Source organism: Durio zibethinus, chromosome 25, assembly GCF_047325235.1.
Source record: "Durio zibethinus cultivar Kanyao isolate XHJ-2024 chromosome 25, ASM4732523v1, whole genome shotgun sequence".
NCBI lineage: Eukaryota > Viridiplantae > Streptophyta > Magnoliopsida > Malvales > Malvaceae > Durio > Durio zibethinus.
The window spans coordinates 18,445,631-18,471,109 of NC_143186.1; the positions used below are offsets into that span (position 1 = coordinate 18,445,631).

A 25,479-nucleotide genomic window follows, 5' to 3' on the forward strand; every position below is an offset into this window, starting at 1 on the left:
ATTTTCATATTCCCGTTATTTTTTGGATGAGACAATTTTAAAAAATTAAAAAATTGAACATCCATTTATCATAGTTCTTTTGGGAGATAATTAAATTATAAGTTTTATTAATATTTAAATTTATATCTTATTTATGCACAATAAAAGACTAATAAAAGACAATTAAGAATGTGAAATTGATGTTATTAAATATATTTATCGAACATTACGTAAATAAATAAAAAGATGAATAAAATTTTCTAAATCATTTCTTTCATTCTAAGTTACCTCATACAAAAATGAAGGGAACAATTTTTACAAATTTTCAGCTAATGAAACCAGAAAGGAAACAAAAACAAAGTTGAATGGTAATGAGGTTGGTTGGACATTGCAGCCTAGGCAAGAACATTGTAAAGCTCCTTGAAATTGAAAGGTGCCATGATCATGAGCTCTATCAGCACATTTTACTTTCCCTAGTAGCCATTAGAAAACAGACCTTGAAAGGATTTAAAAAAAAAAAAATGAGATTTGAGTTTGACTCCAAGGATTGTAGCTCAGCTGCTGCAACATGAAATGAAAGAGTTTGATATGCTCCATTAACCCTCTTCTTGTACCTTCATTTTATTCTGAGGTTTTCGATATCTCCATCACTTTGCCTATGTCAGGAGAAATTGATTTCTTGTCTGTCAACTATTCTTCCCTTCTTCTGGTTCATTGCTTGTAGTTAAGTACTCAAGAGCTGTCACAACATCACTCATTATAGGTCGGGCAGTAGCTTCTTCCTGCAGACACATTGCTGCAACAGCAAGTGCTTGGTGGAGATTCTTAATGGGATATTTTCCATCCAGCAATGGATCAGCGATTGATGAGAAATTTCTTCTATCTTTGAATAAGGGTGTTGCCTGCAAATGGCGGTATAATCAGTGTACAAAGCGATATGGTTTCATGATTGTTTAGAAGAATAAAACAATCCACACTTACCCAAGTGACAAGATTCTGTTCTTCTGTTGGTCTTGAATTGTCTATTACTCTTCTTCCTGTGATTATCTCCAAAAACACAACTACAAAGCTGTAAACATCGGATATTGTAGTCAACTTGCCTATTAGTGCATACTCAGGTGCACAGTAGCCATAGGTTCCCATAACCCTAGTGGATACATTTGACTTATCTCCAGTTAGACCAAGCTTTGCAAGTCCAAAATCTGAGAGCTTTGGATTGAAATCCTGGTCCAGTAATATGTTTGATGCTTTAAAGTCTTGGTATATCACCGGGGGATCAGCTGTTTCATGCAAGTATTCAAGGCCTTTAGCAGCACCTCCTGCAGCTTTTATCCTGTTATTCCAATCCAAGGGCTTCTTGTCTGGAGGTAAATCTGAAAGGCAAAGTTACAAACAACCAAGTATGTTCACCAAAACAATAAAAATGGACGATCTAAAACTGCAAGCAAGAAAATTGCATTAATGAAACATTTCAATTATCAGAATCTGATGCAAGAAGGCATTTTCAGTTAAAAAGTTTAAGTTTTGAATCACATCAGCCATTTGAGTCTAAAGTTGTGTGCTAGTGTTATGTCAGTAATGCAAATAACTAAAAAATGTCAAAAATACCTAGAAGGTGATCCTCCAAGGAGCCATGAGCCATGAATTCATAGAACAAAATCCTTTGATCCCCTTCGGCACAATATCCAACCAAATTAACAAGGTTAGAATGGTGAGGTAGACTCAACATCAAAACCTCAACCAGGAACTCTCCATTTCCTTGATATCCATTCGTGTCAAGTTGCTTGACAGCAACAACCTGAGTATGATGGAACAACAATATGAAAGCTACTAACCGAATATCATGAAAACTATATAGTTTTTTTGTTAAAACCTCTTTTGAGGAACAAAGAGATAAGATTTCAAATAGTACTTGATTTGGGTTTTCAACATGCCCTTTTTAGATCCTCCCAAAACCCCCTTCTCCAAGCTGATTGTCAGGGTTGAAGTTATTAGTAGCAGTGCGTAGCTTATGGTAGTTAAATATCTTAGCAGTTATATTGCCTTTTCCCCTTTTTGTTATTTGTTGGGTAATGTATCTCTTTTTGCTGCTATCTGCAAAAGAGAAAATTTTGTTCAAACATGAATCAATCACCAGAAGTTTTCAACCAAAAGATAAAAAACTTTGTTGTGGCCAAGTCATAGCAAGGTTTCAAAGGATTAACCTTTGTCATCTCTGTACCATAACCAAAATCTAAAATCAACATAATGATTATTGCAAGAACAATGGAAGCCTTTGTCATGATGATATGAGGAATGAAGTTGATCATGGCTTGAGAATGGTTGACATCTGTTCCATTTCCAATGCGCAATTCATCAATTAGATTGTTTTCGTGAGTTTAAAAGAATCTAGAGAATTGAAGCACACCATCTTTAAACTAACATAGTTCTGCCATTTCATGAATTGAATAAAAAAATAGGGTCAACAACTATATATGCAAAAATATGCTCCTCCATTACATGTTGATGGACGACAAAACAAAGATATGGAACCATTTTTTATACAAGAAATATATAAAAAGGGAAGGGTATCAACAAAACTAAAGAAAATAAAAAATGATGCATATTCTGAAATCCAATCAGGGTTTTTGTAGAATTAAAGACGATCTACAGGTTGAAAATTGTACCATTCTTGAATGAAATATTGGCAAATGAAGCCATAATTTTTGTGTCATGGTATTCCTTGATGCTCTTCTTTAATGACTTTCTGTTTAGTTTTCTCTTCTGACATGCAACATGAAAAACAGTTCATTTTGGTCTTGTCAGGACAACAATCAAATTCTAGAACCAAATTTATAATATGGCTCAAGTATTAAGAAAATTGATAGCTGAGCTCTGGAAAACTTTAACTCCTGAAGGAAACCAAATTCTATCTGGCCCTTTAGGAGGGCACAAGGAAAATTTTCTCACAATGTTTGTTTTGCTTCTACTCTGTCCAAATCCATTGAGCTAGATAGCCAAAAATAACTTAGATTTGCTAAACATGGAAGCAGACAGATTTTTTTGCATTTCTTAACTGCCTCTAACATTGTCAGAATTTCTCAAGGCTAAGTGATTTTCTATACTTCATTTTATTTAATTCTTATTCTGCCACTTGTCAGGTCAGTTGCAAAAACAAATTTCATGAGCTAACTACAATATGATCAGGGATATTCTAAACTCGATTTGATACATTCAAGATTTTACCCTAAGAGTGCAAGAACTTAGTATTTTAGATAATTTTCCTTTTTTCTTCCTTTCTCTTTCTTTCCTGCTAAACAGAGTGTTAGATAACTGCCTATTTTACCTATGCTAATAAGCAAGAAACTGTGGCAAATCCAAACAGCTAATTTTTGTCTTCCCTTAATCCTGCTTCAGTACATTGTTTTTACGATCTGTTTCATATAACCAAAAATCAAGTTCTAAATAAAACTGAGAGACCTAAATAGAAGGCAGCAAAGAAGATTTCATGAAATGAGGCCATTGTTAAAAGAACCATCCATCATTAATTGTATTTCATTTTAGTATAGCACTGTTAAAGGACAGCATGTGAAACCAGATTGAGGAACTTGATTTACATGAAACTGAATCAATGAGGGAGATAATAAAGTTTTACATAATGTAACTAATGATAGAAGCTGAGAGATGTATTACATCTCACTTAAAACATCTATAGGAGCCCAATTGACAAATACTACCTATGCAAATTAACCAGGGTTAAACTATATATATATATATATATATATATATGTATGTATGTATGTATGTATCATATGTATACATACATACATATATATATATGCTGAATCAAATACAAAGGTCATTTATATGTATGTATGTATCATATGTATACATACATACATATATATATATGCTGAATCAAATACAAAGGTCATTTATATACATATGTATGCATAAATATATATATATATATATATTTATGTATATATATGTATATATATGTATATATGCTGAATCAAATATAAAGGTTAGCTATGGCCCAGATTTTGTTTAGCTGCCTTCTTTGGTTGGATTTCTTTCAAGTTTGCCTGCTACTTTTTCAGCAACTTCTCTCTCTATCCTAGAAACCCGAGCTTCAAGTCCGGATGCAATCATGTAGACTGCCATGGACCTGCTTTCACTATTCCTGCTGATGTTCTCTTTACTATATAGTGGAAACTCCAATTCACTCTCATTTGCTTCTCCCATCACTCTTGCTGATCCTCCATTCTGAGCATTGATATATATGGCCTTTTGCGTTGGTGTCATAAACAGCCCCTTCTTTATAGATCCTCCATAATCAGCCACTGAAGATGAGAGACCTTGAGCCTTAGCCAGAGAGCATTTGTCATGACAAAATGGTCTAGTGGTAATACTAGCTTTCTTGTTAGACACTTCCAATGCTTCAGGTTTTACTTCATGAACAGAAGGCTCAGGTTTCACACTATTATTCAATTTGGGGGGGAAACCAGGAGGAACGCAGGCATCATTCTCCCCCTTTCTTGCTTTCACCCATGGAATTCGTTTTGGCCTCTTCCTTGAACTCCTTTTTCTTCGCACTATACCCTTTATCGCATCTTGCTGAACCACCATTGACAGCTTCTTCCACCACTCCAAGTATCGGACGGTAATGCCAGACTCAAAGAAACGAGATCGAATATACAATTTTCTATCATTGATTGGCCTCAGGTAATTGTTCCAAGCAATTTCCAGAGTCTTATTAGGCCGAGCAACGTGACAAGGTACATCTTGATCATTTCCAAACTGCATTGCTACTCCATGTGGCAGGTACTGCTGTATACATCCTGATCCTAACCCAACTAACTCAGAAGGCCTCAAACATAGAGCAACAGATATTAAATCTTTACTCAAGCTTTGATCAACTGATATTCACTCTTCCTTCTCCTTGTAAAATTCATGACTCTGCTGGTAATTAACAACTTTAGCATAAGGCCTCCAAAGAAAAGTCTCGCCTGCTGAGTCCAAAATCATCCTCACATTTTCAACTTTCACAATTTTCACATTGCTCCATCTAGCTGATCTGGGGTCAAGGCAGTTGATCATATTAGGTTTTGGCTGCAATGCTGGGAACCTTTCCCATGCCCAAAGTTGAACCAAATGCATTGGTGAGCAAAGTGTAATTGCCAACACAGAATCATCGACCTCAGCATCCTTAAAGTTAGTCGAACTAACAATGGTTTCTTTCAACAAAGTTAAGTCCCTATAAATACTAGCCAAAACTGCTGGCCCTAGTGCCATAACTTTCCCCCTAGCTAAAAGACACGCAATTGGAAAAACTCTCTTCCTAATTATTCCATCAAAATCTTGGAAAACAAACCTTGTTAGCCACAATGAAAGAAATGCTTCATGCTCAATATCTCTCCCACTTCCCTTAAAATTCTCCATCTACTCTGTTTGCCTGATCCTTTTCCCTGTACCCCCTCGGATTTTCCTGCATTCTTCAAGAGTTTAGCTTCAACTTCCCCGAGTTCTAGGCTATCAACAGGGTATATAACAGGGAAGCCTATAACAGAATAACCTTCCAAAATCATCATATCCTCTAAAGAAATTGTTGCTTCACCCCAAGGAAAGATGAAAGTGTTAGTCTCAGGATTCCATTTCTCCGCCAAACCAATAACCAAGTCATCATATCTTTTAATCAAGCAAGTTGAGCTCATTATTGCTTCAAAGATACCAGCTTTTTCCCATACAGGTTGATACTTGGAACGCAGGATATCAACCCATAAAAGCCAGCTTTTTTTTGGGCTTCTCCAACGCTTAAAAAAGGCCTTTAGGGGCCACTCTTTAGGCTCAAAAGTGTGGGGCAGAAAGGAACGGCAGAGTAAAAAAGGCTTTCGGATTGGTTCATCAATGGAAGATAAAGCTGGTTTCAGGAAATGCGCAGTTCTTAAATTTGGTTTTCCATCAGCAAAAAATGAAACCATCAGCTCTTCCCTTTCTCCAAATATGGTTTCATTTTCTGTTGGGTCCTCCATCTGTTGTGTATCAAAGGATTCTCACTAGAAAGTAGAAATGGACTCACTTTATAAAAGATAGTATCAGGCAACTCTTTTATTTCATATTTTTTTTCCCATTCCACACTAAGTTTTGGTAGAAACCCTTTTGTTCAGATTTTGAAACTATAAATTTTTGTTGGTTATTAGAGAAAATGGGGTAACCAATCCTCTGTATGGTTTGCCATCCCAGGGTGTCAGAGAGCTTTAAGCCTTTTAACAGCTGGAGGGTATTTTCATGGTACAACAACTCTTCCGTTTTAGTTTGCATCTCAATTACAATCATATGAAAGAAAAAGAAAAATGAAGGGTCTTGAAAGCTGCAATGCTACAAACATTACAAGCAAAGGCTCATGTAAACCCTTTTTTTTTTTTTTTTGATTCATAATTATCTGTGAGAGAATAGAGTGATGAGCTGATCACACCCCAAATGACAGGCATTTCTTTCGCAGAGAAATGCTGAACTGTCAGTCACCATAGTGGCATTCAGGTAATAAGTTCTGTCTGTCAAGGGTTTTCTTTGAGGAATTCCAGCTCGTAGCTAGAAAAAGTGGCATTCTCTTCAACTTCTAGAAGAAACAAGAAAGAAGAAATAGAACCCGATAGCATATTTTTGCAGTGGATGAATGCTCCACTGTAACACAATACAAATGAATAATGCAAATATAAACTTTTTAATCCTGTGATTAGTTAGACTGACTCTTTTTGTTTTGTTATTAAATTTATACTAAAAATTACCTGTTAGCTTCATAATCAGCCAACATTGACTTTAAGGCTTAGACTCGATCCAATCGTAGATTATTATTTCATTAATAACTATTTTTATTTGAATTTATTTAAAATATATTACTAGAATATCTATGCATTATTACGGAAATTCAATATTAAATATATGATGACGGTATAATTTTTTTAAATATTGTATCAATTAAATTATAATGAATATATAAACCACAAAATTTAACAATTTTTTAGGTTAAAAAACACTAGCGTAAGCAAGTAAATTTGCAATTCCAGTGTTTAAAAGCTACTATAATTTCTTTCTCTTTCCTTTTCAGATTGGTGGACAATAATTCATAATTTCTCTTTTTTTTTTTTATCACTAAAAAGTTTTATCAAATAAATAATGGTAAGAAGCATCAAAATAAAATATTTGAAAAAAATAAAATAAAATTGGTTAATTGCATTGTGTGATTTTATTTGTGTCATTCTTTCATATGATATTGCATGCTTTGTATTTGTCCGTAGTAAATGTGAAATAGTAAGATAATAATTTTAAAAAATTTTTTGAAAACTTTGCTTAAATGTTAGAAGAAATTTAAATCATTAATTTTACTGAAGAATATCATATTTATTTTACCACAAATTAATTATGAGAATTTCTTGAGCGAATTATTAATTTTTCTAAATTCTATTTATATATTGAAGAGTTACAGATATTTTTTAATAATAAATAAATTTTTTTTTATCATTACGTATTTTTTAAAATAATGATGAAAAAAAAATAAAAAGAGATAAAATTAAAAAATTTTAAAGATGGAATTAAATTGGACATTTGCTTTTCTAATTTATATTTACATTATTCATTTGCTTCATGTGACATTGCTTGTATTTTATTATTGTCAAAAATATATATGAATTAATAAAATGGTGATTTTGGAGAATTTTTTTATAAAAAAATAAAAATAATTTTCAAGATCTTATTTAAATATTAAATGGATTCTCAATAATTATTTTTAAAATAATATTGTGTCAAATTTTAAGAGCTATTATGAGAATTTCAAGTTAAGAAATTTTTTAAAATTTTAATTAAATGTTAAAAAATTCAAGAAAATTTTTATAAATAAAAAATTTTCATTTTATTCTTAAAGAAAATATCTTATAGGGATTTTGTAAAAACAAATGAAATTACGGGAATTACTTTAAATATTAAAGTTAAAATTATTTTTTATCGATACTAAAAATAACATGTGATCAATTGATATTATTTTTAAAATAAACGTTATAAAATATTAATTTTTTTTTACATATAATTATATTATTGAATTTATCTTTGATTTTAAAAATTAAAATTATTTTTTTATAAATTTTAAAACAATTTTAAAATTTTATTAAAAAATAAATTTTTTAAATAATCAATACATCAAAAAAAATTATTGATAACAAATCTGATCTTGCAATGATCAAAAACAAGTTTGATTTAATCGAATATGACATAGACTTTCCTTCTTCCCCTCCATTGTTCTCTCTTTTCCCGCCACTCTTTTTCCTTAACCTTCTATTATTTTCGACCCCCACATCTCCTCTTTTTCTAATTTTTATCCCCACACTTCTTTTTCTAACTTTTTAAAAAAAATCAAAGTCAGTAGCATATGGCAAACAAAAGGGCAAAAAGTTTGAAAGGTGTTTGGAAGGTGAATCTGACAATGAACAATGACTTTTAAATATAATTTTTTATTTTATTTATATATAAAAAAAAAAAAAAGAAACGAAAAGCGTAAAAGATAGTGATGTGATGTAAAATCTATCTTTTGAATTTAAATAATCTTATATTATCATTGGTGATGTCGTTTAATTGGACAATTTTTTTTTTTTTTTTGCAATCTCAAACGATATCATGGATCTTTTCATGTTGAGGTTCAATGGATTGGATCAAGTATGCTTTTAGATCGTTGACTTTTAAGATCAATCTTGTATTTAGTTCATGTTGTAATATGGACAAGTTGAGTCAAGTTTAAGTTTTATATATAATTTTTTATTTTTTATTTTATTTTTTAAGAAAAATAAAAATCAAATAAGAAAAAATTTTAATCAAACAATTTTATTGACAATTCAAAAATGGAAAATGATTAAGATATAATTAAATATATTTGATATCAGCTTCTTTTGGAGGGTTCATAGCATGCAGGTAATGCAACACTGGGTCAAATCATACCAATGGAGAAATATTAAGTGTGATTTTATTTCTAACCAAAAAAAAAAAATCAATTACATGAACAGTAAAACCTGGAAGCAATTCATTCAATAAAGGGGTCGCTCTTTCATATTTTCAACAACTGTGCCGGTTCCCTTGGCTGCTGCCTCATATGGTAAAGCTCAAAGTCCTTTCTAACTACAAAACACAGTGTAGTATTTGATTTTGTCTTCATGATAAATACATTGGGTTGCAGAAACGATCAAGAAAGTGATTAGACGTGAAGAGGAGACTAAATGAACCCGAACTAGGATAACGTCTGAAAATTTGAATATGAACCCGTCCGAACTTGATTTGACCAAAAAAAAAAATCAATGATTCGAACCCAAAAAATTCAAACCGGAAAAGAATGTATTGAAATGGTTGTTGTTGGTGTCAAGCTCCAAGTTGAGAATCAAATTCCTAAATAACAATAGAGAAAGAGAACGGTTAAAGATAAAGATAGAGAGTATTTTTTATCTATATTTCGATATTCAAATAAAAAATCAGTCATTAAAGATTAGAAAGAGAGTGAAAAATGGAGATAGTAGAAAAAAAAAATAAGATAAATAAATAATTTTTAAATAGCTTTATTTATAAATAAAAAGTAAGAGATTTGTAAAGTAAAATAATAATGTAGTTAAATTGATGTAACATTATAAATGTCATATTAACTTAAAAATAAAAAATATATCTTTTGATTTGTTAATAATTTCTAATGAAAAAAAATATTTAATTTATCATTTGGATCCGAAAATACCCCTAATGGTTACAAATTCTATAGAATCTAAAAAATGATCTTACTAGCCTGAACCCAAATCCAATCCAAGTTTGAAAGGTCCAAACTTAAAAAACTAAATCCCAAATAATTCAAATTCAAAATGTACTGAATCCAACATGATCCCATACCAACTTACTAGAACTTGCCTGTTTGTTATATAAGTACTGATTACTTACCATATAATTGTTGTGATGCTGATTAAGTTGAGTACATGTATGAATTAGCCTCGGTTGTGGTGGCAAGGAAAGAAGCATGGCTTAGAATGGAAGTTAGGAAACGGATGCAAGAGTTCCAGTCTCTGACTGGAATCCCTGTCACAAGTCAGATACTATCCATAATAATAGGAAGTCCAGAGAATACGGCCAAAGCGAGCAGGTTTGTTCTTTCTCACCCTCTAGTCAATATCTCTTTCTCTATCATTGATTATGTTCATTATCACTATACAATAAAGCTTCTAACAGTGTACATAATGTCATCTATTGTTCAGGATATTGTTAGAATCTGGTATCTATGTCGTGACAATTGTCGGACCTCCCAACACTGGAAGGTTTCATATTTCTTTTCCTTTTCACTTTACATACATGCTAGCAATGGTCATTTTCTTGTCCTATTGCTTTCAATCTTTTTTCCCAGTTAATCCTTCTAATTTTACGTTTTTTTTTTTAGGTTACGAGTGACTCTTACTGCAGCAAACACAACACAGGATATAAAAAGGCTTGTAACAATACTATCCGACCACGTCAAGTTTCCAGTTACCAGAAGCTATAGCTCCAATTTACCTGCCAAGCTTTAGAAAATGTGCGATTATTTTGGATCATAAACATGGATATTCATCATGTTTGCTATCAACAAAATAATGGTGTCATGATATTTCCTGTATCATTTTTAATTTGGATGGTAATGGCTTGACCTAATTGCTTGTGTTTGAGTTTCTCATGTGCTGTATTATCAACAAAACAATGGTGTGAATGTTACCTGTATAATGGAAACAAAATAATAGTTTTAAAATTTCAAGGTTTTAAAACAATATGCACTTATTCCCCTCTTACTTCTCTATCTCTTATATGAGGGACATCAAATTCAAAGTTTACTTGTATAATGCAAAAAATTTCATATTAATAACCTTAAACATTTTGACATAACAAAGTGAGAGCTATGCAAATGTCATAAAAGATGAACTAGGAGTGGTGTCTAATAGATCTGAGATTCAAATCTTAACACCTACATTTTCTTCTTTTATCTCAGGTTGCAGTCTTTTTTGTACGAAAAAAATATCATAAAAGACAAAGGCAGTAGGACAATTTTAGAATTTAACACTCGAATAATCACTGTCATGTAAGAGAAAAATTCATTACATAAACCAGGTTCAAGCATGATAAAACAAGTAAAGACTGGAAAAATGACTATATCAGTTCTAAACAATGAAGTTCTGATTCCACTTCATTAACTATCGGAGACAAAATGGAAAAGCACTATTAAGTTTCATCTGTTAGTTGTTTTCTTAGTTCTTCATTTTTGGCCTTCCTTCTGACTCTAGTCCAAACTTCTGAATTGAACCTGATTGAAGTTAACATTTTTAAGAGTTCCTGGCTTGCTTTCTTTACCAATATTTTTAAAGTGATTCTTCAAATCTTTTCTTCTGTTCAACTCTGGAGGAAGCTTAGAAACTATTCTCTTGTTTGAGGTGGCAGTTGGCTTCAGAAAGTGGGCTTTTCTTCTTTTAGGGTGTCCATCAGTAGCTGAAACAGTGAACTCTTCCCTCTCTTCAAAAATGGTGTCTGATTGCTTCTCCATTGTTGCTGTTAGAAATTTCTAAAATCTTTCTCAAAGGGATAAAAAGTTGGTGCCCACGTTGTAAAAATCACATTTTCTTACTGGCATACTTCCATTGTTGTTAACCTGTTGGCTGTAGCCTTTATTAAATTACTGATTTGTTTGGTTCACAGCAGAGAAGGGAGATTCAAAAGGCAACATGAAGCCTTCATAGTTCAGAACTTTGATTTTACCTACTTTATATTTAATAGGATGGCTTCTTTATTGGTAGGGATAAAACCCCACAAAATGGCAAAAGATTAAACAAAGATAGGATAGGAAAGGAATGGGCTAAGAGAGCACAAAATAAAGAGAGATTATTATACTCCTGAGCCTCCTTTGAAACAACTTGAGAGCGTCAACATGGGCTGAAAGCCTAAAACTTGATGCTTCTATGAGTTTTACCAATCTGCATATGGTTTGGTAACATTACACTCAAATGATGGTATACACATTGCTTGAGAACAAATTGTTCAGTTTCAAATTGCTCCTATAGAAACAACTTTGTACAATAGGGGTTTTAATCTTCATGTTAAATTTGCATACTAACTATTTGTTTCTACAAAAATCCAGATCAAAGAAATTGGACAATAAAATTTTGCATGTGCTGCCTTTAAGTATGCAAATCTGATCGTAAAACATGTAAAAGCAATGATGTGGAATAAAAAAATCTAACCCAATGTGCAACCACTCTAAATTAATTCTAAATGTAGTCATTTTTATTCTGTGTTACTTTCTAGGCATTGAATGCTTAATTAACCACTTTGGTTAAAAACATCTGAACAAGAAAACAGTCAATATGATTAGATCTTGACATCTCACATGAAAGTTGCCTTTCAAGTGGTTTATCAGCATCAAATTCTAAATCTACTGGCATAATGCAATAAAATATTTCATATTAATAACCTTACACATTTTTTACATAAAAAGAGAAACAGCTATGCAAATGTCATACAGTACAAAGGCAGTAGGATCTTCTAAAATCTTGCACTTGAATGATCACTGGCATGTAAGAGAAAAACTTATAATATTAAACAGGTTCAAGCATAATAACAAGTAAACACTGCAAACTGACTATATTAGTTCTAAATGATGAAATTCTGATTCCACTTCAGTAACTAGAGAAAAAAATCAAATGAGAAGAGCTTAGCACCTAGACAAAAATCAGTGAACTATAAGTTTCTTCTATTACTGGTTTTCCTAGTTCTTCATTTGGGGTATCCCTGCCAGTTTCTCCAATCTCCTTAGCCTGCCTTCTAATTCTAGTCCAAACTTCTCAATTGAACCTGTAGTAGTAGTATCTTTGAAGGTAACATTTTTAGAGTTCCTGGGAAACCCTTCAGCCATTCTTGCCTTCCTTTCTTTACCAATACCTTTAAGTGATCCTAAAAATATTTTCTTCTGTTCAACTCTCGCCTCATGCTCGGATCTGTCCAATGGACCATTTGTGTGATCAAAAGCCTTCGTCCCTTCTTTAATAATTCTCTTAATTTTTTGGTCAGAATCACCAGCATTGACTTGTCTTCCAGCATTGCCATCAAAAGGCAGAGTGGTTGCTTTCCTGCTTCCGGTAATTGTGAGGGAGAACTTTCTCTTTCTCGGATTTCCATTGAGAACTCTTGAAGTTGGGGAATCAGAGGTTCGGAATTGGTAGCAGGGTGAAGATTTATACAGGCCAGCTCCTTTTTTTGGGGTGCCAGAAACATGCTTCATGCGTTCTGAAAGAGAGATATGATCTGTATCACTGTGCTCTTCATATGCCTGTCCCTTCACCTTAGAGGACAACTCAGGCGCAGCTGAGGCATGGCTCTCTTCGCTATTGTTATCAGCATAAACTTGAGCAAATGTATTATTACTTTTCAGACTACACATTGCTGCTGGATCTTTGGAATCAACTTTGGTCCTTTCCAACTGAAATGGTGGCGATATGATCTTCTGGCTTGAAATTGTTGCCGGATGCAGTGAGTACATTGGATGGTCAAGCTCAACATTACAATCCTGAATCGTATGAGATCTAGTTTTGGCTGCATAATCATTTGCAAATGAGGAACAACATCCTTCAGTTTCAGCTTTCATTGAAACCTTTGTTTCTAATTTCTTAGGTTTCTTCACACCAAACTCATTTGAAGGATGGCGACTTTCCACATTTCTTTTAGCCGGAACTGATGTTGGGCTTATATTCTGATTTCTTTTGATATCCCCCAAAGCCGCTTTCCGAGCAGAGTTAGATCTAGCCCACCAATTGAAATACCTGACTGATACACACGGCTGAAAAGACCTTGGTAGAAGAGCAAACCTAACATTTTCCCATGAGATGCTAGAAACAGGAAAGGCAGCAGGAAGATCTTGATCGTATCCAAATTGCATTGCCACCCTGTGTGGGAAATACTCTTCTTTGCAATCTATTCCAACTAACACAGAAGTATGCAAGCATCTAGCAAAAGACTTTAGATCCTCATCTGGGTCATTATAGTGAAAAGCTAAAAATTTAGTCTCTTGATAATAGGATGGATGTCCCCAATTTTTCAAATCAGCAACATATGGACGGTACCTAAAATTATCCGATAATCTAACAACTGATCTAACCAGTGGCAGGCTGATTTTGGCATTCAGTCTATGAAATCGAGCAGCTCTAGGTTCTCCAGGCTTGAGGGCATTGGGAATACTTGGACCAAGAGAAGGAAACCGCTCAAAAGCCCATAATTGTAAAAGTTTTAATGGACCTGAAGCAGTAATTTCCTCGGGAGAAGACATTGCTTGATTTTGCAACAATGTCAGGCTTTTGTAAAGGCTTGCCAGAACTGCTGGGGCAAGTGCAATTCTTGTCTTCGAAGACAAATGAATAGCAACTGGTAAAACTTGCTTGGCAACAATTTTCTCAGGCAGAGAAGGGAAAACATACCTTGACAGCCAGAGTGACAAGAATGCTACATGTTCAAATTCACTTTGCTCTTCCATAAAATGCTTTATCCAACAACTATGACTAGCCTTTTTTGACTTGTCTCTTGACAGGATCAAACGTTTCTTGTTCATCTCTTCCTCAATCTTCACCAACTTCCCTTCTAGAGGTCTCCTCACTGACTCTCCAAGTGTTGAAAACCCTCCAAGAACCATCACATCTTCAAGGGTGACAGTTGCTTCTCCCCATGGAAAAACAAATGTATTAGTTTCAGGACACCAGAACTCAACCAACCCAAGTAGCAAATCTTTGTTACACCTGATTTCATATCTAGAACTCATAATAGCATCACATATGCCTGTCAGCTTCCACAAGGCACCATATTTTCCAGCCATCCTATCAACCCATTCTTCCCAACGTTTTTGAGGAATATGCCAGCCTTTTATATCAACATTTTCAGGCAACTGTTTAAGGTTTTCAGAGAAGAGTTCAAACAGCAAAGGAGTGTCGGGAACAGTTACAGCTTGTGCCACTGTTTGGACACATGGTTTCAGGAACCTGGCAGTTCCAAAAATGATTTTCCCATCTTTGGGGGATACCAATTTTTCATCTCTACATATTTGAAAAATGGAATGAAGGTGTTCATTTGCCATTTTCTGAAACACAAGACAAAAAAGAGAGGAGTGAGAAAATGCTGAAAGGAAATGAACAGTCTATAGGTTAAAATATTGCTATAAAACCAAAAACAAACCCTCTTTCATCCGTGAAATTAGGCCATTACTAGCCAAAAACACAAATTTTGGATGTTGCTTTGCGTGTGAATAAGAGTGCAACTGAAAGGACAGAAATTTTGCTCTTTTCCCTGTTAAACAAAGGACAAGAACATTAACCTTCATACACCATATAATTAGAGTAATAAAGTGGCCATTAATGTACATTTAACCTTCAAACTAAACAATTTCTAATCAAAATTCATGCTTCAATTTGGCAAACTTTAAGTAAAGGGTCACACTAAATTCATGATTTCGAAATTCATGCTTCAATTTAGCCACTTGTCTTCAACATTTTTGTCCCAGATATTGTACATTATCACATGGAATATTGTGTGATTGGGTAAATTTAAATGACCAACATATTGAAAAGCACTAGAATTCTCCCAGAAAAAAATGGTTTTCCTATGGTCCCTTTGCCTTTAGTCACCATTTTCTTTCAACATTCTCAATCTTCTCTTCATTTTCCTGATAAATTGGTTTTCATACTTGGATTAGTGGCATGATTACCAACACCTGCCTCAAATTTTGTGGATTAGTACTAGTGGGGAGCTAAGGATATAGCCATGCAGGTTAATGCACCAGGATACATGTACCGAGAAGAGAAAATGGGAAGGAGGATGAGATCATGTGAGAAAGAAGGTTATAATAATCTTTTTTTTTTTTTTGTCCTTTCTCTTAAATAAAAAATACTTACATAAATCAATTTATTTATTTATTTTTATTTTTTATAATAAAAAAATTAAAGTGGATAACGAGTAGTATCGCAAAGGATTTTTGTTGTCTCGAACCTGACCCGATATGAAATTAATAAAATATTATTTTTTAAACATAAATATTTAAATATATAATTATATAATATATATATAAATAAAAAATTTAAATAAATAATTAAAAAAATTAATTTTTATATAAATATCAGGTCGAGTAAAATTAGATTTACTTAAAACTCGAACCCAACTCAATCTCAATTTTTTTTTTTTAATAATACACTATCCGATCTGATCAAAAATTTAATTTTTTTAAAAAAAATTAATTATAAAAAATCAGATTAAATCGAATCGAAATTCATCAAGAACAGATCGAGTTGATGACCTAAAAAAAAAACTATCACTTTCAACATTTTTGTCATTTACCCAAAATTATTTTCAATATTGGAAGTAATGATTATGACTTTATGACTTTCAAGTCACTTGTCACAAAATTTGTTTTATGGGTTAATCAAACATATTAAGCTTTTAACAGCTATAATAAGTATAATAAAATCAGCGTGTTGATGATAATTGATCTTTAGTTTTAGAAAATCTGATCAATGCATTGAAATAATGATGCAAAGGACTCAATAAAATATTATAAACCAAACTGTATCGTATTGCATCCCACATGGACTGATTCAGAACCTACCTAAATTCACTCTTTCGAAAAAACCATGATTCATGGTGCTTGCCAATATGCCACCCAACTGGATCAGATTGTATTTTTTTATCATTGTTTTTCTTTTTTAGTATTAGGAAATTATGTCCTTTTTTCTTAGGTTAGGTTCTGATTGGTTCACTTTGAAAAAGGCAGCCTTAAGTACGGTATTTCTCTTCGTGGTTAAGTTACTTCATAGTTTAAACTCTTCAGAAAACTCCCCCTTGTGAAACTAAAGATAACTTTTTGCCCAAACAATCTTGCTTTCTTGGTTATGGAGGAGTCCTCAAACGCCATTGTTGAAGAAAGATTTGAGCTTATGGCTTCACCAGCTGGTAAGAACCTTAAAGGAAGAATGGCCCATTTCATCACACCTTCCATAGGCTTAGGTTGCATTGATGAAACACCGGTTGCTAACCTCACAAGACGTTGTCTTTCCTCTTTGCCAACCACTTTTGAGCCCAAAAAATGGCCTTTAGAAGTCAAATTCTGTGGCTGGAGATGTCCACAAAAGAATTGGAAAACTTGGGTAGTCGAGATGGCTTCTTTGCACGAATCTACATGGAAGAAAGCAGGTATTTTCGAAGCTATCATGAATTCTACGTATCAGATAAATAGAAACAATGATTTGGTGTTTGGGGTTGCTGAAAAATGGTGCCATGAAACCAAAAGTTTTCTTTTTCCTTGGGGTGAAGCAACGATTACATTGGAAGATGTCATGCTCTTGGGGGGTTATTCTGTTTTGGGGTCTCCTGTTTTCACCCCTGTTGAAACAGAACAAATGGAGAAGACAAGGGAGAAACTTAACAATGCAAGGAAAGAAATCAACAGGAGTGCATCTAAAAAGGTTTCCCATAACCTATGGATGAGGAAATTCATCAACAGTGATAGCGAAGTCGAGCATGAGGCTTTTCTTGCATTGTGGTTATCAAGGTTTGTTTTACCGTCTTCTTTTGATGTTGTTGCTGAAAGTGTTTTCCCTATTGCTATACACCTTGCTAGGGGGACTAGAATTGCGCTTGCACCTGCTGTTCTTGCTAAAATTTATAGAGATTTGAGTTGTTTAAAACAAAATATTGTTGCTTCAACACTGTTAGAGTCCAATTGTGATGATGAAAATGTTGCACTAGCAATTTCCCTTTGGTCACCACTTCTATTAGTCCAGGTTTGGATCTGGGAGAGATTTTTGGACTTACGGCCAAAGCCTAATTTGATTGAAAATGGTAAGCCAAGGTTGGCTTTGTGGGATGGCCTAAATAGCAAAGTGCAAGATGTGAGGTCAGTTCTAGACTCATCCAAGGAAAGGTTTGAGTGGCGTCCTTATGTTCGGAAAGTAACAAACTGTGATGGTGCTAAGTTTTATGGAGACAAGGTGAAATGGATATTAATTGATTCAAGTTTTGATGATGAATTGCTGTCATTTGCTCGATGCTTGAGGGCTTCGGAGCTAGTCGGACTTGACTGTATAGAGCAGTACCTTCCACATCGAGTAGCATTGCAATTTGGAATGGATCAAGATATTCCTGGTTGTGTTTCCCGTTCAAATGATAGTCCTGAGATTGCATGGTCTGATTACATTAAGTCTCCTGGTGGTGGGAAGTTATACATTCCGCCCATGCATTTTGAGGGAGATGTTACTACTCAGTACTTGAAATGGTGGACGCAATCAGTGTTGAGCCTGCAAGAGCAAAGAAGTTTCACAAACTTCAGCATAACACCAAATGGAGCAGAGGGAATGAATGGAAGTAATGTGTTTACCAGTTGTAAGATGATTCCAAAGAGCTTGAAACGACCAAAGCAAGATGATACTTGCATTGGTTTTAAGAGAATGCCAAAGAAATTTAAAGGGATGAGAAAAGGTAAGGGCTTTTCTGGATCTAACATAAACCCAAAGAAGTCGAAAAGAGCAAAGGAAGGTACTTCTGCTTCAACTCGACCTGATTTCCATCTCAAGAGTTTGAAGAGATCTTGCCAGTTTTTAAAACAAAAGGAGAAAGGTAACAATGCCACTTCTGTTCTTGGTTCTCCACTGAAAAGATTGAAAAGGTTATCACAAAATCCAAAATGGAAGAAGGAAGTTCATAATGCAGTTTTTGTAGCTCGAAGTTCAGAAAGAAAGAGGAAAGGCAACAGTACACCAGTACCTCATGTATTTCCTCCAAGGAGTTCAAAAGGTCTAGCACTTGGTTCAGAAGTAAACAGTGAAGATAAGAATGAGACTACTTCAGCTACCTCTCATTCTAAGCCTTTAAAAGAACTAGCGCTTAGTTTTGTAATTCGGAAGGAACTTAATAATTCTGCAGTTCCTCCTGGTTTTCCTCCTGAAGGCAATATGTTGCAAGCCAATGGTTCTGTTAATGAAGATAAGGTGACTGCCCCAGTTCTTCCTGGTTTTACCCCCAAATGCAATGTGGTAGAAGTCAAAAGTTCTTTTAATGAAGAAAAAGTGACTCTTTCATGTCCTTCTGGTTTTCCTCCTAAAGCAAACATGCTGAAAGCCAAAGGTTTTGTTCATGACAATAAGGTGACTGCTCCAGTTCCTCATGACTTTACCCCCAAATGCAATGTGGTAGAAACCGAAAGTTTGATTAATGAAGACAAAATGACTCCCTTGATTCATCCTGATTTTCCTTTCAAATGTGTTGATGAAGAAGTGACTCCATTAGTTCCTCCTGGTTTTCCTCCCAAATGCAATATGGTGGAAGGCGAGGGTTCTGTTCATGAAGATGAAGTCACTCCCCCACTGACTCCTGGTTTTCCTCCCAAACGCAGTATAGTTGAAGCCAAGGGTTCTGTTGATGAAGCCGAAGTGACTCCCCTAGTCCCTCCTGGTTTTCCTCCCAAATGCAATATGGTGGAAGCCAATGTTTCTGTTGACGAAGACGAAGTGACTACCCTAGTTGTTCCTGGTATTTCTCCTAATATACTTGAAGTCAGGGATGTAGTCGAAGATAAAGTGACCGAGAAAATTGCAAGATCTGCTAGCAGTCGTGACAATATGGCAAATAAAGTGGGTAGATATGATGAGAAGTTAGCCAGTCATTGTCGAAGTCTTTCTTTGGGTTCTCATGATGAAGATCAACTGACAGTAGCAGAAATGTTGAAATCTAATGACAAGCTTGACAATGTTGACTACAGAGATGCTGGAGAGAACTCATCAGGTCAATATCAAAGTTTTTCCTCTTCAATCGCAGATAATGAACTTCCAAGATGTGAGCTGATAACAACACTTGAAGCAGAAATGGTTATGCCAGCTGAAGCTGCAAATGGAGGTTCAAAGAGAGCTACCATTCAAGATGCAATTGAAAGTAATGATGGGAGGCCTGCTGATAAAACGATGGGAAACGATGGTAGTTCAGATGATAAAGCTGCAAGTATCCATGACATTGAGGGTTATGGTAATAGCTGTCTAAATGAGATATCAAAGCTACATCTCGAAGCACGAATTAGCAGGCTGGAAAGACTGTTTGCTGAGATAAAAGCAGCAAGGAAAGTTAAAGTCATTAATAACGGCATATGTTAATTCAGTTTAGTCATTTTTTGGCAATTTCTGATCAGTTAGAAGTGAGCTTGCTGGAGGAAGTAGACGCTGTGCTAGAGAACCAGCTAGTTATGGAAGACCATGCTTTGAAGCTAACTGATTTGTTTAGTTAGCATTCATCTCTGCCAAAAGCTAACTGTAAATACTTTAAGCTTCTCTACAGTAAAACCTATGCAATTGTCTTCTTCCTAGCCACAGCAAATGAATGTTAGCTCCGTAGGCAGATGTATAGTTTGAAAATTTTCATGATTTTGATGCTGTTCTATTTTGGTGAATTCGCGTTTGTTATAAACTCGGAAATGACTTCGCCTACCATGCTTTGTTCATGCACTTGATGGATCACTGGTGATCTAACAAGGTTTATAATTATCTCCAACTTGATAATGGAGCTTTAAATGATATTTATGTGCATCCACCAGGCTGCACAAAATTGCTCATTTCAAAAAGCTCTTTTTTTTTTTTTTCATAGCATTGTAAATCTATTCCCTCAAAGGCTAAAGTGCATAACTACCATATGTTTTCATGCTAAGGATTGAATGGCTTTCATGGGAGCTTTTTCAGCTTCAGCTGAGCTTTGACTCCACATTTTATCCCCTTGAAACTGTATTTATACTGACATAACAGGAACTAACCAAATAAGAAAGGCAGTTTCTCAAAATCGTTTTGCATTTCCAATCTTTCACAAATAGCATTCCACCAAACAATTTACTAAGAAATTTACAGCTTCAGGGGTTTTGGAGCCTGAACATCAGAGACGATGGAAGAAAATATAATAGGAACCAATATTCTTATTTCAGTCTATACATTTTCTCCAGCTTCTGGATCCTCAAAGCACTTTCTACATTTCTAGCATCATACATCCCATTCTCAGGCAGCAGCCCTGAGTTGTGAGATGCTTTCTTAATCTTTTGCCAATTTCAATTTCCCTGTTACCAACCTTACTCTTCAATTATTCAACAATCAGTACACTTGTTCAAGCAAATTGACAAGTCTCTGTTTCCCAAATGGCCATGTCTGTCCATTTCTACAGGCTGCTAGCAAAACAAATAGAATAAAGAAAATCGAAAATTAACCTCATTAGACCTTAGCATACATCAGTCAACAGCCTGCGATACCACAATAATGCCAATCCTAAATGTTGAAAAGGTAATCTGAAAAGCCAAGACCCTAATAAAATACCCTGCTATGGCAAAATCAGCAGGCCTGAAACCATAACACAATATCAAAGATAAATTACATGACACTAATTATGTTAACAAAAAGTATTCGAGGAAGGTCAACAACAACTCAAGAAGAAAAATTACGCATCCCTCAAGATGGATTTATCATCAACTAATTGTTGATCGATCAGGCACTACTTTTAACATCCATTTCGTCATCATTCGGATGCAAAATTGTAGGGCAACTATTAAAACACATGGCTGAAGTATTTAATCTAAATGATTTTCCAGGTTCACAAACACAAGAATCACTTAGAAAATGAAAGCTCATAACCAAGCATTTCAAGGAGAAAAAGAAACTCAAGGAACAAGCAAGCAAACAAATGAATAGAAATTGAATACCCAAACCTTTGTTTTTGCCTAGTAAAATTAGGAGCATGCATCCCTCAGATTCATTACTTATCGATTAATATCGGTCCACTACTTTAAATTTTTTAAAATGATTCTTCACAAGGATGCAAGTCAAGTCAAATTCCAATCAAAAATTGAAAAAGAAATCTTCTTTCAAGAAGCATTTATCACTGAATATAATTAGATTATCTAACTAATTAGTAAAAGTAAGAAAGAAGACAAAAATAATCTAAAAATATCACAATAAAAAATGAGATAAAATTAAAAGAAAAAAACCATCCCTCAAAATTATCTATTCTTCAATGCAAATCAGGCCTATCAACTTTTAAAATCAAATAAAAATTCATCATTGGGATGTAAAACGGATCACCATAAAAAAATCACTTCTTTTATTGAAAAAAAAAACCATTTTAAATAAAAAAGAAACTTTTTTAATCAACAAATGAGTTTAAAAAAAAATAGAGGGAGATTATTCATGAAAAAACAATGAAAACCCACAAAGGGAAAGCAAAGGGGCTGCTTTAAGTTTTAACATTAAAAATGTGCAACATCATTGAGATGCAAAGATAAATATTTTAACTTCCAATTTACCCAAAAAAAAAAAGCAGAGAATTGCAAAAGAAAAAAAAATAGAAACCCATCCCTCGGAATTGGATATTCGTCGATGGAAATTGATCTGTCCTCTACTTTTATTTTATTTTTGGGATTGCTTCTTCATAGGTATATATTTAAAAACAAAAAAACCCAAAAAAAATGGGATGAAAAATCGTCATTGAAAAGAAAAGGCCTTGATTCCATGATCGACGAATTCCGAATAAAAAACGAAAAAAATAAGCGAAGAATAAAAAAAACACAGAATTTGGTGTCTATTGATGGATATTGGATACACTTTGATTGGTGATTATAGAATGAGAGTTTTCGACTTAGCTGCTTTATAGAATGAGATTATAAATGGAAATTGCCTGATTGGTTCTTCAATTATAATGAAATTACAATATGCCACGAAACTTTTTTATAAGATTTTTTCGATGTAGCAAGCTGGGCCCGTTTGGAAGGAATCCATGATTAACCATTGACAAATAACAAAGCAAAATGCCGAAGTTGGTTTCAAAACAAAATCGGATGGTACACGACTGGTAATGATATGAATATTATATAAGAATAAATTATAAAAATACAATAATAAAAATTTTAATAATAATTACACATAAATTTTATAAACTATAATCCATAATTTTTATATAAAATATTATATCAATATATAAATTTTAATATTTTAGATTAGGCGAATAGAGAAATCATCGCATCTAAATCCGGCCATTCAGCGAAGTTGAAGAAGTCAAAGCTAAGGGGACCCACTATATCCCACAGAATACTAAATTCAGTTCTACAAATCTACAAGTCTACGTACACACACGTGTCTTGTTAAAAAAACCGTTGTTTGTTGTCCTTTCTGGTTACACTTCTATTAGCTCAACTGAAAAAAAAAAAAATTCCACATCCCATGGCCATGGAATCAAAGAAGGAGAATCTGGTTCTGTGTTTTGTTGTCTTAGCTGTTTTCTTAATCTCAGGTGTCAAATCTTGGACTGGTGAGATTCATGGTAGAGTTGTATGTGATGTTTTCGCTGATTCTTCCATTGGTCCTGAGGATATGTTTTAGAAGGTTCCTCTCTCTCTCTTTCTCTTCTATTCTCTTTTTTTTCTTATTTATAATTTTTTTAATTATGGATGTTTGATTGGTAAAGCTATGTTTTCTAGCTGAATGTTGAAGTGGGTTTTGTGCTGGAATTATGATTCTTTAATGTGTCAATGTGTTTTAAGTTTCTGGGTAGTGATAAAGTTTGTTCCATTATTGGTTTGGTAGTAGTTATATGCTTATGAACTTGAATTGAATTTGGATTAAATCAGGTGATAGTTGGTTTTGTTCATATAATTCCATTGGATTGATTCAATTTATGCTAAGATTCGACAAAGAAAAAAAAAGTACCTTTTGATGGAGTGATTAGTTCACTGCATTTTGTAGTTTGTCTGTGGCAGTGGTTTTCCTGATTACTTTGCTTTGTGTAAATCGATTCTATGATTGGTGCTTGCTCGATAGTTTTACCGGTGGCTAATTGGGTTACAAACAGCTAATGCAGTGCTAGAAAGGTTCTCTGAGCTGACTGTTGTAGTCTGAATCCTTCTTGTGTATGGTGCATCCTTCCAAAAGTCTGTGTAAGCAATTCTGTTAAAGCCTTATAGGCTTAAAATCACAAATTGTTGGATTCGTTTTCGTCTGCAACTTTGATGGCTGTCATGTTGGCTTTTCTTCTTACTTTGTTGTTTTAAGTTAGTTTAAATTGTGAAGGACAGATCTAGGGTTCCAATGTTGTAAAGATACAACAGTGAGACCAACTCATCATGGTCGAAAAGAAGCTTCTTTTTTCTTTATGCTTACTTGTTGAAGTAAGTGGATTATCGATCCAAGAATGGGTACTTGCCAAAACTTTCTAATGGATTGAAAAAGGTGTCTGGTCTTTTATAAATAAATCCTTCTTCAATTCCCCAGTCAAGAATGAGCTGTTTGCAATCAATATAACTGCTCCCGAAGTTTAAGATCATACTTTAGTGATAGTAGAAATAGTCTTCAGTACTGCACAAATAGATGACCAAACTTTGTTGAATTACTGATGAACCTTGATATTTCTCTTTTTCAATGGTGGCACTGAAATGTAATCTTTTGCCAGTTGCATTCTTTATAAGTCTATCTCCCTTTTGTTTTTCTTTGTCTTAAGAAGGAGGCAATGCTCTCACATTTTATCACTTTAATTGCCATTGTTGGTGAGGGCCGATAACTCCATCTACGTTTTGTGTTCTTTTCATCTTTCCAGTTGTACTATGGCATTGATGCTTTAAAGGACAGAATTAGGTTCATTCATCCAGGTAATTCCTGATTACTTTAACCATATGAAGTTGGTGGTTTTTCTGTGGAAATCTTAACTGATATTTCAAACATTGTCTGGAAATGTATTAGTCATCGATGAGATTTGATCTGTTTATCTTATATTTATGTACAACAAATGTTTTGGTGCAGCTGCTGAGGTTGCTGTTCTTTGCATTACAAAATCTCGGGAAGTAGTAAACTATCAGGCTTTCAAAAACGCTAAGGGGATTTTGGCTGAAACAATGCCTGAGAGTGACCAGTGGGATGCATGCTTGGTAGAAACCCTTTTGTTCAGATTTTGAAACTATAAATTTTTGTTGGTTATTAGAGAAAATGGGGTAACCAATCCTCTGTATGGTTTGCCATCCCAGGGTGTCAGAGAGCTTTAAGCCTTTTAACAGCTGGAGGGTATTTTCATGGTACAACAACTCTTCCGTTTTAGTTTGCATCTCAATTACAATCATATGAAAGAAAAAGAAAAATGAAGGGTCTTGAAAGCTGCAATGCTACAAACATTACAAGCAAAGGCTCATGTAAACCCTTTTTTTTTTTTTTTTGATTCATAATTATCTGTGAGAGAATAGAGTGATGAGCTGATCACACCCCAAATGACAGGCATTTCTTTCGCAGAGAAATGCTGAACTGTCAGTCACCATAGTGGCATTCAGGTAATAAGTTCTGTCTGTCAAGGGTTTTCTTTGAGGAATTCCAGCTCGTAGCTAGAAAAAGTGGCATTCTCTTCAACTTCTAGAAGAAACAAGAAAGAAGAAATAGAACCCGATAGCATATTTTTGCAGTGGAT

The 25,479-nt window shown here is 34.1% G+C and overlaps 4 protein-coding genes, 3 non-coding genes and 1 pseudogene across 7 annotated transcripts; 2 read left to right on the forward strand and 6 right to left on the reverse strand.

Moving 5' to 3' along the window:
- Nucleotides 1-665: 665 nt before the first annotated feature.
- On the reverse strand, nt 666-1,777 carry LOC111276137 (putative serine/threonine-protein kinase PBL23). The gene is made up of 3 exons (XM_089754059.1): nt 1,588-1,777; nt 961-1,352; nt 666-881 (listed from the first exon to the last, which is right to left on the reverse strand). The coding sequence occupies exons 1-3, from the start codon at nt 1,706-1,708 to the stop codon at nt 666-668; spliced, it is 729 nt and encodes a 242-aa protein (XP_089610185.1). The 5' UTR covers nt 1,709-1,777.
- Nucleotides 1,778-3,986: 2,209 nt separating this feature from the next.
- Nucleotides 3,987-6,028, reverse strand: LOC149511735 (uncharacterized; annotated as a pseudogene).
- Nucleotides 6,029-12,468: 6,440 nt separating this feature from the next.
- On the reverse strand, nt 12,469-15,138 carry LOC111276135 (uncharacterized). Its single transcript, XM_089754532.1, has one exon. It carries the CDS (start codon nt 15,107-15,109, stop codon nt 12,758-12,760), a length of 2,352 nt encoding a protein of 783 aa, XP_089610658.1. The 5' UTR covers nt 15,110-15,138; the 3' UTR covers nt 12,469-12,757.
- A 1,399-nt stretch (nt 15,139-16,537) lies between these two features.
- LOC111276446 (uncharacterized) lies at nt 16,538-20,480 on the forward strand. The gene has a single exon (XM_022862190.2). It carries the CDS (start codon nt 16,914-16,916, stop codon nt 20,160-20,162), a length of 3,249 nt encoding a protein of 1,082 aa, XP_022717925.2. The 5' UTR covers nt 16,538-16,913; the 3' UTR covers nt 20,163-20,480.
- A 1,300-nt stretch (nt 20,481-21,780) lies between these two features.
- Nucleotides 21,781-21,858, reverse strand: LOC149511736 (small nucleolar RNA R21). The gene has a single exon (XR_016333897.1). It is a non-coding gene; the product is annotated as a small nucleolar RNA R21 (small nucleolar RNA).
- Nucleotides 21,859-22,027: 169 nt separating this feature from the next.
- On the reverse strand, nt 22,028-22,108 carry LOC149511737 (small nucleolar RNA R21). The gene has a single exon (XR_016333894.1). It is a non-coding gene; the product is annotated as a small nucleolar RNA R21 (small nucleolar RNA).
- Nucleotides 22,109-22,389: 281 nt separating this feature from the next.
- Nucleotides 22,390-22,476, reverse strand: LOC149511738 (small nucleolar RNA R21). Its single transcript, XR_016333898.1, has one exon. It is a non-coding gene; the product is annotated as a small nucleolar RNA R21 (small nucleolar RNA).
- Nucleotides 22,477-23,236: 760 nt separating this feature from the next.
- Nucleotides 23,237-25,453, forward strand: LOC149511739 (Pollen Ole e 1 allergen and extensin family protein). The gene is given in 3 exon segments (XM_089754500.1): nt 23,237-23,403; nt 23,406-23,417; nt 24,828-25,453. Coding segments are annotated over 3 exon segments (312 nt in total). The 5' UTR covers nt 23,237-23,255; the 3' UTR covers nt 24,980-25,453.
- The last annotated feature ends 26 nt before the right edge of the window (nt 25,454-25,479 follow it).